Source organism: Sander vitreus, chromosome 10 (assembly GCF_031162955.1).
Source record: "Sander vitreus isolate 19-12246 chromosome 10, sanVit1, whole genome shotgun sequence".
NCBI classification, from domain to species: domain Eukaryota; kingdom Metazoa; phylum Chordata; class Actinopteri; order Perciformes; family Percidae; genus Sander; species Sander vitreus.
This window is the reverse complement of record NC_135864.1, coordinates 4,364,930-4,383,268: the sequence shown is the minus strand read 5'-3', so window position 1 is coordinate 4,383,268 and position 18,339 is coordinate 4,364,930. Positions and strand designations below refer to the sequence as shown.

The window sequence follows — 18,339 nt, the reverse complement described above, 5'->3', positions numbered from 1 at the left end:
GAATAGATAGATAGATAAAAATGTCATTGAAATTCCTGCATGGAACACATTTCACTCTGACATTGGATGTATATATATTTTTTCTCCCAGTACCATTAGTAAAATATATTTTTTGCATGGCTGGCCCCAAAGTAATGGAACTTGACAGAACTTGGAAATGATCATTAATGTGAAAAATCTCTTTCTGTGCTGAGAGGAAAACCGGCAATGCTGCGTCTGATTGAGTCATTTTTGTGAGTAGTCTCGCAGATATCTCCACAGCGCTGTGGAGATATCTGGCTACACCACTCATACATTATGGGATAAGAGAAAAAAAACACTCTGGGTTGTTTGCATTTCTTTAAACCAATCACAATCGTCATGCACGGCCAAAGGTCTGGACCCAGGGCCGGTGTCTCTGCAAAATAGCCTCGGGAAGGAACTTGTTTTGGTGGAACATTTGCACCACGCAACGGAAAACAACCCATAAAATATTACTTTGTAAATGAAGTTAACTGTTCACACACTACAGTAATGCAAGCTTCTTTTTTAAGGATTATTTATTGTCCATTTTAGGCCTTTATTTGATAGTCTTAAAATGGGAGAGAGATAGGAAATGACATGAAGCAAAGGGTTGCAGGTTGGAAACAAACGCTGCGTAAAGGACTGAGCCTCAGTACATGGGGTGCACGCTCAACCAGGTGAGCTACCCAGTTGTCAACATGAGCTATTTAACTTAGCTGATACATGGTTAAAACTCATCTGCTCTTACCAGTGTATCTCCGTGTGTACTTTGTCCAGAGCAATCCCACCAATCGGTCCCAAAACATCCCAGTTAGAGAGGAAACGCTGTAAACATATTCTTTGTAAATCTTTACAATCATTCCCTAAAAGACCTAAGCAGGCCTGCCATGTTGCACAATCCAAATTTTCTTCAAAACCTAACATTTTCAGTCTGTAGCTTGCTGACTTGAAGGTTTGTTGTTGTTTTCTGTAGCGAAGGTATTTTGAGAATGGCAACACAGAGAGAGTGGTTGGTGACATCTGGCGCATTCTGTCTGAATGTAAGATGAGCAGATAGATGGGCCATATAATCGGTATCATCATTTTTAGACCCAGAGCAACAGTAGCATTGAGTTAGAGTGCCAAAACTCACTTTCCTTTTAGCTCTGTTTTGGTCTTTTAGCTCCTAGATGTTTCAGTTTCTTCAGCTCCCTGCTGCTGCAGGAAACAAGAGAGTGAATGTAGACATTAAAAAACTACTCCATGTTGACCTCCCTCCGTTTCTGCTTGGAATGCGATGTCCACTTATGTGACGTATTAAGCCACATTTGAGTACTGAGTGGAACGTCAAGGATGGCTTGTTAAATGACTGATGTGCTATCCCTGACCCAGATAAACATCCAGAAAATGGATGATAAGAATAGATAGATAAAAATGTCAGTGAAATTCCTGCATTTCACTCTGACATACACTTTTTCTCCCAGTACCATTAGTAAAATATTGTTTTAGCATGGATGGCCCCAGGGGAATGGAACTTGCAACCATGGCAGGATACTGTATATTCCTGGAAATGATTAATACAGTTTTTTACCATCGCTATGACACTTTTTTCAATACTTTTAACAACTTTCCTAAACTCTTAACACAGTTAGCACAACATCCGTCTGTGTAGGCTATACAATTAATACATTTCTTGTTGCTTTGACACAAAATGCATACAGTTAACACACAATTAAAATGCTTGAACTTCTTTTACACACAAGCTCCAGCAAGACCAAAACAATGGATTTTTACTGACCATTGAAGTCAGATAACTGAACAGATAACATCATGTTCTAAACCTAACATATAGGCTAAAGTCAAAGTGAACAGCTGTTCATATTGTAAATTGAAACACAAATATACCCCCTGCATTTTATACATGCATTTACTAAACCCAACAAAACAAAAATGTAGAGAGACTTCAAGAGAAACTGCAGTCCAAAACACAATCTATGATCGATACAATATACTATTGTCTGTTGTATAAGGACAGACCTGACACATATAAAATAATGTAGTTTCTGTAATTCCATCTGATGTTAGTGTTTTGTATGACGTTGTGCTATGATCGACTAAATGTTCCTGTTGGGAGAGAACGTGTTAGTGTTTTGGAAGAATTATTTGACTTAGACACATGATTGCATTGTTTTGGTGAACACAGTGTATTGTGTTATATATTATTGTATTTTGAAAATCAGTGTTAGAGTTTAGTTTACAATGTGTGATTTTGAGCATGAAATGAACTGTTTTGCCGATCGTGTGTTGTAGGTGTGTTGGTGCGTTAAGAGTTTAGGAAAGTTGTTAAAAGTATTGAAAAAATTGTCATAGCGATCGTGAAAAACTGTAATGTGAAAAATTGCCAGATCACCCTCTTCTCTCTGTGCTGAGACAACAGCCGGCAATGCTGCGTCTTGTTTAGTCTGTTTTATTCCATGAAAGGCTTCCTGGGTGCTGATGCGTGTCTTACAGGAAGTCAATCCAAGGATTTGGACAATTGAAACCAAGACCTGTCAACATGTCTGCTAAGTCTGCAGTGTTTCGGCTCAGTCCTTAGGGCGTCACTGATATAAATAGACCTCTGGATGACCCAATTATCTATCGATCAAGAACAAACAGAGAGAGTGCAGAGTGTAAAATGTAAGAAAAAGGATAAGAAAAAAGGTAGAAAATAAGAACTTATTATCGATTTATCTCATTTTGCGTGCGTGCATGCGTGTGTGTGTGTAGCCCTTCGCAAGGTGGACATCTTAATAAACACCATCTGGCCAAGCAGGCATGAGGTTTACCTCTCCCACGTACGTACACACAACCTGCTGAGAGAGAGAGAGAGAGAGAGAGAGAGAGAGAGAGAGATTGAAGAAAGTCATGAAGCAAGAACAACCATGGGGTTGCAAAAGAGCGTGAAGAGAAAGAGAGAGAAGGAAAGGAAGAGAGGATAAAGGAAGCAAAGGAGTAATAAAAAACGAAAAGCGAAACAGACGGGCAGAGTGAGTCAGTGTTACTGCAGATTTAAAACACAGCATTTTTTTTTAAATTAGGAAGTGGAGGAAAGAAGAATAACAATCATGCATGCAGTCTGTAATTGATGAAACAATATAAAGACTAGAACAGGACTATGAGTACTCTATACATACAGAAAAAAACTAAACCCACATATACAGTATGAGCACCTGGAGTTTTCATTTAATTGGCAACTACAAGAACAAAGAAGCTTTTAAAAGCCAGAGTATGACTCAGATGTCTGTTTTTCCAATTCAAGATTTAAAGGAATATGAATATTATAATTGTGAACAAATAGTTTGGTGTTTCTCACAGGATGCTATTTATATGTATCTTTAAAGCTTTAGTGTGTAACTTTTTGATATTAATAAACGTCTGTTACATTCAAGCCATTGCCAAATGAGTTGCTACAAAGCTAATTAAGCCCATCAGCTCCACACAACTCTCTCTGGATTTCTCAGTGTGACTATGTTCAGAAGATTGTGGCGTCCGGCGACTTTCCCGCGCAGAAACTCAAGTGATAATTATCTCTTCTGAAGAGTCCATCATGTTTTATTAATCCTCTGTGTCCTCCTTGGCTACTAGCAACTGCGTGGAGGAGGCGGGGGGGGAGCGCGTGTGCGATCACGGAAGGCTTGTATCATGTGGACGTGCCGACAGTTTTGTTGTCATTAATTTGAATTCCTCATGGGGGAGACAGAAACTATGCACTATAGTTTTAATATCTGACAAACATATTGATCAAATGTCCTAGAAGAGTCCCGCTGATTTATCAGATTGCTGATAGAAATGTAACAAGAAAGTGCAGAAATGTGAAAGATCAGTTTGAGGTAAATTAAAGACAGTGTCTCCATAACAAGGTTCTGTCCATCAGAGAACACTGACAAGGTTACTTTTCAATTGTAAAATGTCAAAAGAAAACTGATTTAAGGGATCCTTATCAACAGTGTTCATGTTATTGCAGAATTATGTTAAAAACATCAGTATCAGTCTCAAACATTTAGTATCAATCAGGCTCTGTTTCCAATCCAGTGAACATTTGCCAAGCTTTTATTGTTTTGAAAGTACATTGTTTGCATTGACTTAAAGTCTTCTTGTTCTCTTTTATTGGCGCTCTGCTGCCCTTTTTATGGCCCATTACTGCGATGATGATGTATCACTGCCCTGTGAAGTGGGCAGAAATGTGTGTTACATCCTCCCGGTAGAAACAACATGATTTATTTTAACGATCTAAGGGCACGGCGTGAAGCGCATGCGCAGGTGCGTTTAGGGCGTGTCCACTTTTGCTAGTTTTACGGCAGAAAAAAGGGTCCGTGCACCGGGCGCATGGTTCAAAAGGGTTGTACTTAGTGTCTTCATTAATCATAGGTGTGTTTTGGGCGTAACATGCAATAAACCAATCAGAGTGTCATCTCCCATTCCCTTTAAAAGCCAGGCGCGTTTGGACCTTGGCGCATTGCTATTATGATGGAGGATTTGCACCGTAATATTTTTATTTGTATTCTTCCCTTCCCTGTGTGTGTAACAAGTATCATGTGCGCGCTGTGCATAAGCCTAGGCACATTTTACTAATTTGCTGTTATCATAATAATGAAATGCTGCGCTATTGACTTTAGACAAGTTTTTTGTTGGTCAATGGCGCGATCACTTCCCGCTGCCTCAAGATAGGAATACGCCAAGCATTCACCTGAACACACCTCCCCGTAATACCAGGACCCAGGCGCTGTATGGGAAATTGACAACTGTGTCTGTCTTAAACTAGCAGAGGCACTTGTGTCTGGCTTTGCGACTCCACTTTTCATCTTAAAGTCTGGATAACACACTCTGTGCTTGAATGCGTTAGACTCATTCATTCATCTCTGCACCATCTAACTCCACTGTTCTGACAGCAGGACAGGAAGGAGAAACAATCAAGGTTAAACATGAATGGAGATTGCTTTTTTAAAGTCAGATAAGTCAGATACTCAGACAGGTGCTCAGGCGTGGTGTTATTGTTGTTGCTGGGTGTCTCAGTTGGTTTCTCAGCTCTGTCTGTAAATAAGAGGCCAGCAAAATGTTCTGCTCTGATAGATGGATTCATATGAAGGAAGGAAACTATTCTAAACTAACTAAACTAACTAAAACTATTTATCTCTGATTTTCTCTGTAGTTTTTCTTTTGTTTTTATTTTTTTCATATAATTCTAACCGGATGAATTTATCAGAAACACTACATCAAAACATTTTTTACAAAACTCACTGCTATTCTTTACATGCTGGAGGACGATGACAAGATGCATCATTCCTGCAACCAGTCAGAATCAGACCTGTAGAGTCTGATATACCAGCTAAGATATAACATCTGACAGCTTTAGAGCCTCATACTGTTGCAACAACACCTGATGGAATAAACCTCTTTCTTTCTCTCTCGCTCTCTCTCGCGCTCTCAGCTGGTGATGAAGAAAAAGACTTTGACATCCAGAGGAATACGGGAACCATCTCCATCGCCCGCCGGCTCGATGCGGCTCGACGCTCCAACTACAACATGACGGTTCGGGTCACCGATGGCCACCACAGCGCCACCACACAGGTTAGAGACATAAAACGGAAAAACCGAAGATATTTGTACAAACATAAAATGGAAAAATAGAAGATTTTGGTACAAACATTCACCGTATTTGCAAAAAAAGTGAAGACTTGGGAAGGAAAAAAGGAAAGAATGGTCTGATTTCCCTTTTAATTTGAGGATTAAAACTACTAAGAATTGCAGAAAATATACCAGATGAGAATACTTTCTTTTCCTGATGCCAGGATTGGAAATTGTGGTTTAAATCAAAACTGACAGAAAGTTTCAGGGAATCCTGGTGTTTTCAATCATCATGATATCTGTCTTGTTGTGTTCACACCAAACTCATTTGCAACAATGAATTCTTGTCTAAGTTGCAGTATATTCAGATAGTCAAACTGACTACAAGACAATAGCCAGCTCAGCTCACTTTTTGCAAAACTACTGGACAGTTGTTTAGAAGTGAGAATCTGGAAAAGCAACAGAAAGAGATCATTACAGTAAAAACACCCCACTGTATTTGTTTAATGATAGTAGGAACCAAACCTCAGTCCTCTGAACAAGCTGCGTTACTTCTAACATCAACTCACCGAGCAGTACCAACTTTAGTTATGTCCTCATTTGGGTTTGAAAATTAGAATCTAATCCTTGATCCTGCAGACAGCAGCGGCTCAGCTGAAGCAGCTTTGACTGCCGCTTTCCATATTTAATGCTGTTCATGCTGAGCATCCATTTTCTCGAACCCTGTGTGTTTCACCTCCAATCTGCAGGCCTACATCCGTGTGCTGGACATGAATGAGCATCGTCCCGTCTTCCTGAAGCCGCTGTACGAGGTGAGAGATGAGAACGATAATGCAATCATGCCCAAAAGGGAATAATTAAAACAACTTAACAAACTCTCCATCAAAGAACAAACCAGTATTTCTCAAACTCGACCCCCATTGGAAGCTGAAAAAAGAGAGACAAACCTGTCTCTGGCTAACAGTAAATCTAATAGCAACATGAGATTTGTCATATTTTGGATTTGGACTGACATTTTGGATTAACTTGTTTTTATTTCATTCTTTGCTTCACTTCTATTTGGGGTATACTCATGCTCTAACTACAGTTCGCAGAATTAAGGGCCTTTGGGGGATATAAACAGAAAATATAATGTTGCTATGGAGTCTGTGAGCTAAACCTTGAGCCCCATTTTTCTTTTGCCTATAACTGTTTACTTTTAGCAAAGTGGCATAAAAAGTATGCCGAATTAGCTATTATCAGTTCCTGTTTGCAATGTGCCCATAGATGTACTTACGTACGTACATAAAACGATCACTGGATTACTTTGATACTTAAGGTATCTACAAAACATGATTATTACAAGTTCTGCAGTTATAAGGAGGTTATTTTTTTATTCTATGATTTCTAAGCGGATTTATTTGTTGTTTTTTTGCAATGGACATCACTGATAATGATATCCCCGAGTGTAAGTTACTCTGAATCTAAAAGTGTCTGTATCATGTCTGTGTGTTCAGATGTGACTGAGTTATGACTGAGAAGGAGTGGGTTTTGTTATTTAAATTGTGACATTTGGGCACTACAGTGGTCTAAAGTACCTTTATTGCCTCTATGAGGTGTGTCTTTTCTTCCCCTCTAACACACCAGGTATGAATGAATGAATGAATGAACGGCGCATTCATTATAGGATTATTCAAACACATTTTAAATAAACACTTTCCTAGTGCTGACACAAAACAAATATGTACATAAAGGGTACAAGTATAACATTTACTATTCAACACAAAAACCATATAAATACAGGGTAAGTACAAGTAGGGTACTAACATAAAGTTAACATTTCAACATAAAAAACCCTTTCAGACCATAATCAATTATGGTACAGGTATTTAAATACATTTAATTTTTGTTTTTATCGTCATTGCAACATCAACTGGCTCAACAAACACATCGCGATAGGCTGTGACTTATAGCGAAAGACACTCAGAAGTTTTCTGTGCCAGTTGAAAGACAACATCAGCAGGAAATGGCACTCCAAAATGCAAATGTCGTTTTTCGTTGTTTTTTTTTCTAGTGGTTCCCTCCATATTCAATTCAATGTTCAATATGTTCAACAAAAAAAAAACTCAACAAGCAGTCTGTTGCACTTCATCAGAACACCCAAAGCAGCAGAATTGAGTACACTTAAATACAGTATATGTTCATCTATCGCAAGTCACATCGTCTTCGCGATACTCAACATCATTATAGCATATCTCATAGTTTCCTCATGTCATGCTGCCAGTACAAGTAGAAAATAAACAGATTAGAAAGATATTGTAGGTATTCCAGATAAGGGAGGACAGACTGGAGAGAGAGCAAGCGAGAGAAAGAGAGAGACAGACAGACAGAAAGACTGTGTTACATAAGTACTTTTGGACATTCATATACTAGGCAAAATGATGCTCTGCAAGATCTACTCTATGCGCTTTATGTAAACTCAGCTAAAAAAGAAACGTCCCTTTTTCAGGACACTGTATTTTAAAGATAATTTTTTAATTTGTAATTTTGTAAAAATAGCTTTACAGATCTTCATTGGAAAGGGTACAAATGTTTTCAATGCTTGTTCAACGAACCATAAACAATGAATGAACTTGCACCTGTTGAACGGTCTGTAAGATAAGGACAGTTTACAGGCGGTAGGCAATTAAGGTCACAGTTATTAGAAATTAGGAATGTAAAGAGACCTTTCTACTGACTGATTTGCATAAAGTAGCCTGGATTCAACTTTATGCAAATGAGGAGTGGGCATCGTAACGCCCCGTCTCTCAAAAGTTGCAGCAACACTACGAGAATGCATTGCCCGGCTGCTTACATAGACAATTAATAGGAAGCGTGGAACTGACGCTGCCTGTGGACACGAACCCCAAAGTCTGACAGTAAAATGAACACTCGATAGTTACAAAATATGTATATTTATTTATTTACCCAAGTTATATACAGTATATTGGTTATATATGGCTACACGCAATAAATAAAATAAACTCCTAACATTGACTGGCTATGTTAGTAATTCACATTAGGGCTTGGTAGGCCATGCTTTATTGATTTCTGTTCAGGTTGTTGTGAGTATTTGTGTTAACCAAGGAACTAGGTAGACATAACACGTTCAATTTAAATTTAGACGCATGCTGAGAATTATTATCAACATGCTTTCTTTACTGTAATTATCAGGACATCCAACAGACACTACAAGACTGTTGTTATCTTAATCATAGTAATCAACGCTCCCTCTGGTCCTATCTCTGAAATTGTTGTAACAGACCATTTTCTTGTCCTCACAATGTTTTCTGTTCTTCAGTCAGACTGCCTTTTGTGAATAGAAATTATGTTCAAATTGAAATGTAAAAGTCCAGGATCTCATTTTAATATCCATTTTTCCAACCCTGTTGTTTTCTGTGTTTGTTTGTTTTCTTTTTCATTACCACTTGAACAACTTCCGCCATTTCCCCCTGTGTTCCCATGTGTTTTAAGGTAAGGGTTCCCGAGGACACATCCCCCTGGAAGGACATCCTGCAGATCAGCGCGCAGGATGCCGACACCAACAGCAAACTGGTGTTCTCCATCCACAGCAGCCTCCATCAGGACAGCATCAAGTTCTTCCATCTGGACCCAAAGAGTGGAGTCCTGGTAATGACGGAGGAGCTTGACTACGAGATGATCTCTGTTCATACGCTCATCGTCATGGTAATGACACAGTTATCTCAGTGGAGTACAGTAGAGATATCTTTAGTGTATTTTAATGAAACATGACATAGTGTAGATCAGTTAGAGACAGGATATGACGGAATAGACCCCAATACATCTCAACTGTCAATATTAACATTTATATAACAATTGTTTGAACTAATAATAAATGATCATAATAAGCTTGATCTGTATTGCACCATTCTGCAAATAGCTTTATGTTTACATTTATTTAGTGGGAATGCTGATTCAGCAGCATTCGGCCATTTTCTTTATTTTTCTTATTCCGTACGTTTTTTGGCTCTCCGTAACCTGCATACTTTCAGTTATTAAACCATTCAACTTTTAAAATTTTCAGCTCTTTCAGCTAATGATTTAACTTCTTCAACTTTTTTTCTACTATTTATACTTTTTTAAATATTAAGCTTTTTAACACTTTTTTTTTATCATTGAAGTCAATGAGAGCAAGCTTCAAATCCTTCAATTCCTCTTCCGCTCCCAAAAGATTCAGCTCCTTTGTACTTTCACCTACAGACATCAAACAAACTTTAAAATGTTCACAAAAGCTTGAAGTATTAGGCTATGGCTTTTCAGTTTGATATCTTTTACTGTTTTTGTGAAAAAGCTGTTTAAGTTTAGTGATCATTTCAGGATCGTTCTGCGTTTCTAATGAGTGTGTGTTGCGTCTGCCAGAGTGAGTGATGTCATCAAATAGAGTGTGGAGCCTTAAAAAATTATCTTTGTCCCTTCTCTATAAATTGCTCTCACACGCACAATTTTTACTTGTCATACACAATGTATACATCAAAACGTAGGTATTTTTGTCTAGTTTCAGCCAATGTGCTCATTTATGCGATTTGAGTTATACATTTGGCTCGATGAGCTTCCAAATGACAACAGTTCCAAATCTTCCTCCATTCGCTGCCATGTTAAACATCCTCCACATTTCCCAGCGAAACTCATAGCGAACCACTTTTTTAAATCGCTGATATGCCCACATTTTTAAGTTTATCCACATAAATGTTATATTGATGCGTTCACAAAGGTGTTGTGGTGGTCACGATGACATCATTTCACTGATACCCCTTATCGTTTTAGCAGTCTGAGGCTTTATTTGAGAGCTTGCTCTGTGTCTTTGAATAGCTCCAGTGTGGCACAACAGGTGACAGTTTCAGCAGGTGACACGGTCGTTAACCTGATTAAAGATCAAAGAGATCTCATCACAGAGATCAAAGGGTGTTTATCAACATGGTCACAGGTCATTAGTAGCCATGACAACCCTTTCACAGACAGTCAACTTGACTACTACAGGCAGTAATATGAACATTAGTCTGTATCTTTTGCGTTCCACTTGTTTGTCTCTGTCTGTTTCTGTCTGTCTCTGTCTCTCTCTGTCTGTTTGTTTCTCTCTGTCTCTGTCTGTCTGTCTCTGTCTGTTTCTGTTTCTCCCTGTCTCTGTCTCTCTCTGTCTGTCTCTGTCTCTCTGTTTGTTTGTTTGTCTGTCTCTGTCTGTCTGTCTGTCTGTCTCTGTCTGTCTGTCTGTCAGTCTGTCCATTTCTGTTTCTACCTGTCTGTCTGTCTCTGTTTGTTTCTGTCTCTGTCTGTCTGTCTGTCTGTCTGTTTCTGTTTCTGTTTCTCCCTGTCTATGTCTGTCTGTTTCTCTCTCTCTGTCACTGTCTGTCTGTCTGTCTGTCTGTCTCTGTCTGTCTGTCTGTCTGTTTCTGTTTCTGTCTCTCTCTCTCTCTCTCTCTCTCTCTCTCTCTCTCTCCCTCTCCCTCTCTCCCTCCCTCCCTCCCTCCTTCTGTCTCTCTCTCTCTCTCTCTCTCTCTCTCTCTCTCTCTCTCTGTCTCTCTCTCTCTCTCTCTCTCTCTCTCTCTCTCTCTCTCTCTCTCCCTCCCTCCCTCCCTCTAGTGTCATTTGTGATTTGTGATTTCATCCATGTATATATCCCGCTTCTTTTCAGGCAATATATTCACCTCTCAGCTCTTAAGGGTCATGCTTTTTTGTTCTATGCAATGGATATGTCTATAATAATACAAAGTATTTATACTTTTAGCCTTTTTAGTCAATTTATTTGAACTTCCACTTTTTACAGTATTACAGTTTAGCTTCCAGCTTTTCTAGAAATGTATTTCAGCTCTTAGCTTAATAAGGTAATGCAGTTCATCTTCCAACTGACAATTTTACATTTCAACTTCCAAGTTTTTCAACAGTGCAGTGCAATCCATTTGAGATTTTTCAAACAATTTATTTCATATTTCTGTATTTTCATCTCTGTTTCTCACAGCATTTGGAAGTCTTCCAGACTTAATCATTATTTCAGTTAGAAAATAAATTCTTTTATATATTAGTGGTGTTATTCAACTTTTTAATGAAATTTATGTTAATTGAAACCATTCATACTTTTCAAACTATTCTCACTACTTCAACTTCTTCTTACTGATTTAAGCTATTCATCCAGTTTAGCTTTAGCAATTCAGCTATTCAGCATTCCCTCGCATTTTCTGCAGGAAATGCATTTTCTAGTTATAATTATTATTTTTTTGTTTCTCATTTTAATTTCATGTTTTTTAACTATTTCAACTCTAAACATACTCTGGTCAATGTTTGTTGTGCTCTATAAATACACCGACTTAACATTTAACAAAACAATGGATCAAACCACTAAAATAAAGAGCAGACAATTCAAACAATTGTTAAAAGGTATTTATTTTTAATGTAGTACAATTCAGGCAGGACAAACGGCTCAAGTATACAGTAGCTTTGTCACCAGGCATTTTCAGCCATTTCATTTGGTATTTAAATGGTTTATGTGGCGTAAGAAGTGGGAGAACGTTTACAGCCTACAAAAAACCCGCTACATCCTTCAAAAAAAATGTCAAATTTACATTTTGGCGTATCATTTGACGGTGACTCAGTTGATTTTAAATGTGCTCTGCAAATAAGTTCAACTCTAATTGACTTTAGATGCATTTGAAAGAAAGAGCAGTACATTTAAACACCAAAAAATTTCAAATGTGCCTGGGAGATTAAAACATGGCACACAAATACATAAAATGCAGTAAAAAAATGAATGTATCAATAAGCAAAACTGGCGCAATACTCATTATTTTATATTTTCGTATTATGTTTCTTCCAGCAGTTATCACTGTAACAGCTCTAATATTCTCCACAGACACTTTAACATTTCTTTGCTCCTCCTCAGGTGCGTGACCAGGAGATCCCAGTGAAGAGGAACTTTGTGAAGGTGGTGGTTCATGTGGAGGACTGTAACGACCACTCGCCAACTTTCCTCAGCCCCCGCTACGAGGCCAGCATCTCCAACCTTGCCCCTACAGGCTCCGAGGTGGTCCGGGTCAAGGCTCTGGACAGGGACATGGGCAGCAATGCCGACATCAGCTACTCTCTGAACTCCGGTGATCAGAAAAAAACTTTTTTTAATCTTTTAATTTTTAATCAGTTACATATATTCACACCTGCGCTCCCAAAATGCCACCATTTTCTAATGTAGACTGCCGGGAGATACCCTGTACAGCCACAGCCTTTAGATGTCTCGAAGTCTTAGCTTCACTGAAGCAGAGGGTTCAAGTGCAAAATCATGATGTCTGGGGAAAGAAAGTGTTTCTCAGTTGCCTTCCCAGCCATGATTTTCTGTTTGAGATCAGAATTTAAACCTCCTGATCTCAGTCCGACTCTTGTCTTTTATCGTTTTATGGCCCCTGTGTTTACTTCTCACATCACACATTACTTCTCAAACATCTTCACCTTCTGAGAGATTTCTGGAACAGCTTAACCCGACAACTTGCATTCTCTTGCAAAAGTGTATAATTAATCCAAAGGATATTGCTGATCATGTATGATCAAAGCTTTTGGCAATGACCCCAACTGCTGCAGCAGAACACATTGTGAATGCACAGTGTATTTCACACAGCAAAGAACATCCATCTTAACAACAAATACTGTCCCTGATTCAACCTTCCACACTATTTTCCCTTATAACTAAAGGAAAAAAAAGTTCAATAGGGCATGATGAATGTAACTTATTGCAGAGCAGTTTGTCTTGTTTATGGTTAATGTGGCCCGGGAAAGGAAAGTTTGGGGTCCCTTGCTGGAGCTGCTACCCCCGCAACCCGACCCCGGATAAGTGGATGAAGATGGATGGATGGAGGAGTTTTTCTTGTTTAAATAAAATAAGTATTTCAAACTAGTAGGAATATTGCTCAGTGCAGTAGAATCAAGAAAATTGCACTTTTAAATAAAAATCTTTTATAGCCTAGTTGAGTGAAGTAATCTGAAACTATTGTCGGATTAATACTATTTAAATTGTTTTATGGAAATAGTTTTCATTTTCATTTCATTTTCCCTTTCTTGCCTAGAGCCAGAGTTGTTTAATCTGTATAAAAACTGGTGTGAAAACAACAATTTAGAATTTCACGAGCTTAATGTATTTGGCCAGGAGCAGTGATTTCCAAACTCACAGCAATAAACCACATTAGCCTATTTGAATGGATGGATAGATAATAGGAGAATAAATGATCAATTACCTGTTCAATTTTAGGTGACTATGACTAAAACATAGTGTACAATGATACAAATTATAACATTTTGTAATAGTTAATTATATATAAAACATAATTTCCTTTCTCCCTGCAGGGAATATCAACAACTTATTCTCCATTGATCCGGAGCTGGGCTCCATCAGTGTGTCCAAACCTTTGGACCTTCAACCTCAGGACCAGTTCCACTTGACAGTAAAGGCCACTGACCAGGGCTTCCCTCAGCGCAGTGACCTCTGCTCAGTCCACGTCCACATCCGCATCTCCGACCAAACCCCACCCGCCTTCCCCTCGGATGAATACCTAACAGAGATCAGTGAATTAAGCACCCTTGGAACACCAGTGGTCACCATCTCAGCCTCCAGCCCTGCTGCAGTGCATTATGGGATAGAAAGTGGCAACCCAAATGAAACATTTCATATCAACCCCTACACTGGGTTGATTTCGATCCAAAAGCATCTTGATTTTGAAAACTCTGCCTCCTACAAGCTCAAAGTTACAGCTTCCACCACGGCTGGAGCCTCGTCCAAGACGGTCGTTTACGTCTACGTGATTGACATGAATGACAACGCTCCTGTTTTTCAGCAGCGGCAGTACCTGGGGCAAATAAGCGAGTCAGCTCACATCAATAGCATGGTTATGGGAGAAAGAAACACCCCTCTGGTCATCCAGGCTTCAGATGCAGACAAAGATTCAAATTCTCTGCTGGTCTATCAGATCCTCGAACAGGAGGCCCTAAACATCTTCAAGATAGACTCAAGTATGGGCACCATCTCTTTAATTTCACCAGTGGACTTTGAAGCCAAGGCCGAGTATCACTTCACCGTGCAGGTAAAGGACTCGGGGGAGCCATCGCTGTGTGCAACGGAGCCTGCCAAGGTCACTGTTCGCATCCTGGACCTAAATGACTGCCCGCCACATTTCTCCACCCCTGTGTACGAGCCATCCATCATCTTCCCAGCTGTCAGAGATACAGAGGTTGTGCGCGTCATGGCCCATGACTCAGACTCAGCAGTCTCCTACAGCATCACCGAGGGAAATCTTCACAATGCCTTTTCAATTCATCCCAATACTGGAGTCATTAGCGTTAGCAATGTGTCTGAATTCAGGCCATTTTACCAGCTGGTTGTCAAAGCCTCTGACGGCCTCTACAAAGACTCAGCTACCGTCAAAGTAAACGTGACAAACCTAACAGCCAGTGATCTTGGATTTGAGCAGAAAGTGTATTCAGCAAGCGTTACAGAAAACCTAAAGACAGTCAAAATGTTGGTGGCACTCAAAGCCAAAGGGTGTTTTTTAAATGAGCCTCTTCTGTATTCTGTGGTAAACCCAATGGGAAAGTTTGTAATTTCCCAGACATCAGGCGTTCTTGAAACAACAGGTATCCCTTTTGACCGAGAAGAACAAGATGTTTATGACGTAGTTGTGAAGGTAGAAGACCTGAGAACACCAGCTAGGACTGCTACCACCCAGGTCAAGGTTTTTATAGATGATGTCAATGACAACTCTCCGCAGTTTCTGAATTTGCCTTTTTCAATGATGATTTCTGAAACCTCTGAACCAGGAGATGTTTTATATCAAGCAACTGCAATCGACCGAGATCTGGGAGAGAATGGTTCCATCATGTACTCACTGGGGGAGGATTACGACCTCTTCAGGATAGATCCTGACGTAGGCGATGTGTCCCTTCAAAGGCCTCTTGACTTTGAAGCTCTGAATAAGTATGTGTTGACAATCATGGCTATAGACGACGGTGAGCCAAGTCACAGCACAATGGCACAGCTCAGTATTCAAGTGAGAAATCAAACCAACCCAGTTTTCCAGACCCTTCTGTATCCGTTGAAAGTCCCCGAAAATGTCCCCCCGTTCACCACCATCTTACACGTCCAGGCCAGGAATCCAGAGGGCTATCGGCTCATCTACAACCTTGAAGAGGAAAACGCCTCACAACACTTTCACATTGATTTCAAAACTGGTGTGTTGACCATCACCAACCCCCTCGACTACGAGAGCCAAACCATGCATGTGTTGACAGTTCGTGCTACTGACTCTGTGACCGGAGCTTCCTCGGTGGCCACCATTGAAATAGAAGTAGAGGATGTGAACGATAACACGCCAGTTTTCTCAAAGCTATCTTACACTGCGACCATTGTTGAGGGTTTCCCAATCAACACCTCTGTTATACAACTTTCTGCCTCTGATAAGGACTCTGGCAGAAATAAAGATCTTACCTTCCAGATTGTGAAAACGGAGAGGAATGAGACTGATTTCTTTGAGATAGACCCTCATAGTGGGTTGATTGTCACAAAACAGGTGCTGGACCATGAAAAAATAAATCACTTTAATTTGAAAGTCAGAGCCACTGACAATGGTACTGTTCCTCTTAGTAGTGAAGCCCATGTCTTCATAAATATCACGGATGTCAATGACAGCCCACCAGACTTTGTCACCTCCCAGTATGACGTGGCACTGGATGAAATGGCAAAGTGTGGTCACATAGTCATCAAAATCCAAGCTTCAGATCCGGACACTGAGGACCTGAATAACCTGAAGTACAGAATCCTCTCAGGGAACGAAGGCCACTACTTCAACATCAATGAATCCTCAGGAATCATCTCTTTTTCTAATGTCTGTAAGAGGAATCTGGATCCTTACTATAACTTGACAGTGGCTGTGTCTGACGGAGTATTTCAGAAAACAGCACCAGTCAATATTGACATGATAAACAGCAACAGGCATAGTCCGCACTTCAAGCAGAGCATCTACGAAGCCGAGCTGGCTGAAAATGCAGAGGCAGGAACTCGGGTGATCCGATTAGCGGCCATTGACCCTGACGACGGGCCATATGGCAGTGTTGACTACACCATCATAAACAAATTTGCTGATGAGAAGTTTGCCATCGACACTGATGGGCAGATTGTTACAACACAACCATTGGACAGAGAGAACCCTGACCAGAGAGTCATAGCTATCAAAGTGATGGCTAAAGATGGCGGCGGAAGAGTGGCCTTTTGTACAGTCAAAATTATTCTCACAGATGAGAATGACAACGTTCCTCAGTTTAAAGCATCTGAGTACCAAGTTTCAATTCAGTCAACTGTAAATAAAGGCTCCCCTGTCATTCAAATCATGGCTTACGATGCAGATGATGGCAAAAATGCAGATGTCACCTACACAGTAGATGAAGCCGAGGAGGTGACCGAAGACATTATCGAGATCAACCCTTTCACCGGAGTCGTGAGTGTCAAAGAGAGCCTCGTTGGCATGGAGAACAAGATTTTCAACTTCAAAGTCAAAGCTCGTGATGGCAGCCTTCCTTTCTATAACTCCACAGTCCCTGTTCAGCTCAAAGTGGTTCCTCCTGAGGTTCCTCTTCCAAAGTTTTCAGAGCCTCTTTACACCTTCTCAGCTGCAGAGGACATCCCCGTCGGGACAGAGGTAGGCTCCGTGAGGGCGGACTCTGACATGCCACTTATTTACAGCCTGGTGAACGGGAACACTGTGGAAAGCAACAAAGACAAAGTGTTCAGTTTGGACAAAGAAAGTGGAACATTGCTGTTGCAGAAGACTATGGATCACGAAAAGACAAAATGGTATCAGATAGATGTGATCGCTAAGGGGAGCCACAACGGTACTGATGTTGCATCACTAGTGTCGGTCAGCATTCAGGTCCAAGATGTGAATGATAACCAGCCGGTGTTTGATGCAAACCCATACAGGGCCTTCCTGGCTGAGAACATGCCTGCTGGAACCACTGTTATTCAGGTGAGTAATTTAATTATTTTTTTGTTCATCTTTGGGACAAACTGAAGTCACTGTGGACAGAACAAGTACTTTTTAGTTGATGTAAAAGGTATTTAAAATGTGTTTCCCATACTAATTTAAAACCAATTTAGCCCTAAGTTAAGCTAAAGAACACTACATGGGTTTGCGCTGCATTCACATCATATTGTTGAGACAGTAATTGTGGTCAGTCAAGTGGGAAAAACGTTCATGTCAGCCTCCTAGTTGTGATTCCAAGTCTGAGATATCAGGAATTTCTTCCACTTGGTGAAAATCCTACAGAAGTCTAAAAAAAAAACAGTGGCAAATTGGCTGTAAAGACACTATTGCTCAAATGTCCAACATTAACACTTTTTCTTTCAATTAAGCAAATCGATTAAGCAAGATAAAAGGACTTTCTTGTCTGTATCTGTTTACTTGTTAACAACTGCTACAGATAGGTAGCTCAATAAAAAAATGCCATATATCTGGTGTGACTACATTCAGCCCTGTAAGGGCTTGTTTGCAAAATGACTACATCACTTTGCAGCCGAAAAGTGTAAACAATCTGTAAATGTCTTATTTTAAAGACTGCATTTACATAGTCAATGGGCCTTACTGTCCTTTTAGTATGATAATTTGAGAACACAATAGACAGACAGTTAGAACACTTGCTAAATTGGAATGATGGGAGTTTTTCATGTTCTGTTGATATTGCATGACTGCA

At 39.9% G+C, this 18,339-nt stretch overlaps 1 protein-coding gene across 1 annotated transcript in view; it reads left to right on the top strand.

Moving 5' to 3' along the window:
* Positions 1–18,339, top strand: part of fat2 (FAT atypical cadherin 2) — a 114,300-nt gene that overhangs the window by 36,624 nt on the left and 59,337 nt on the right. Inside the window, exons 7-11 of the mRNA XM_078260025.1 lie at positions 5,453–5,592; positions 6,339–6,401; positions 9,082–9,294; positions 12,500–12,710; positions 13,948–17,615. Coding sequence (XP_078116151.1) covers positions 5,453–5,592; positions 6,339–6,401; positions 9,082–9,294; positions 12,500–12,710; positions 13,948–17,615 — 4,295 coding nt within the window. The remainder of the gene's footprint in view (positions 1–5,452; positions 5,593–6,338; positions 6,402–9,081; positions 9,295–12,499; positions 12,711–13,947; positions 17,616–18,339) is intronic.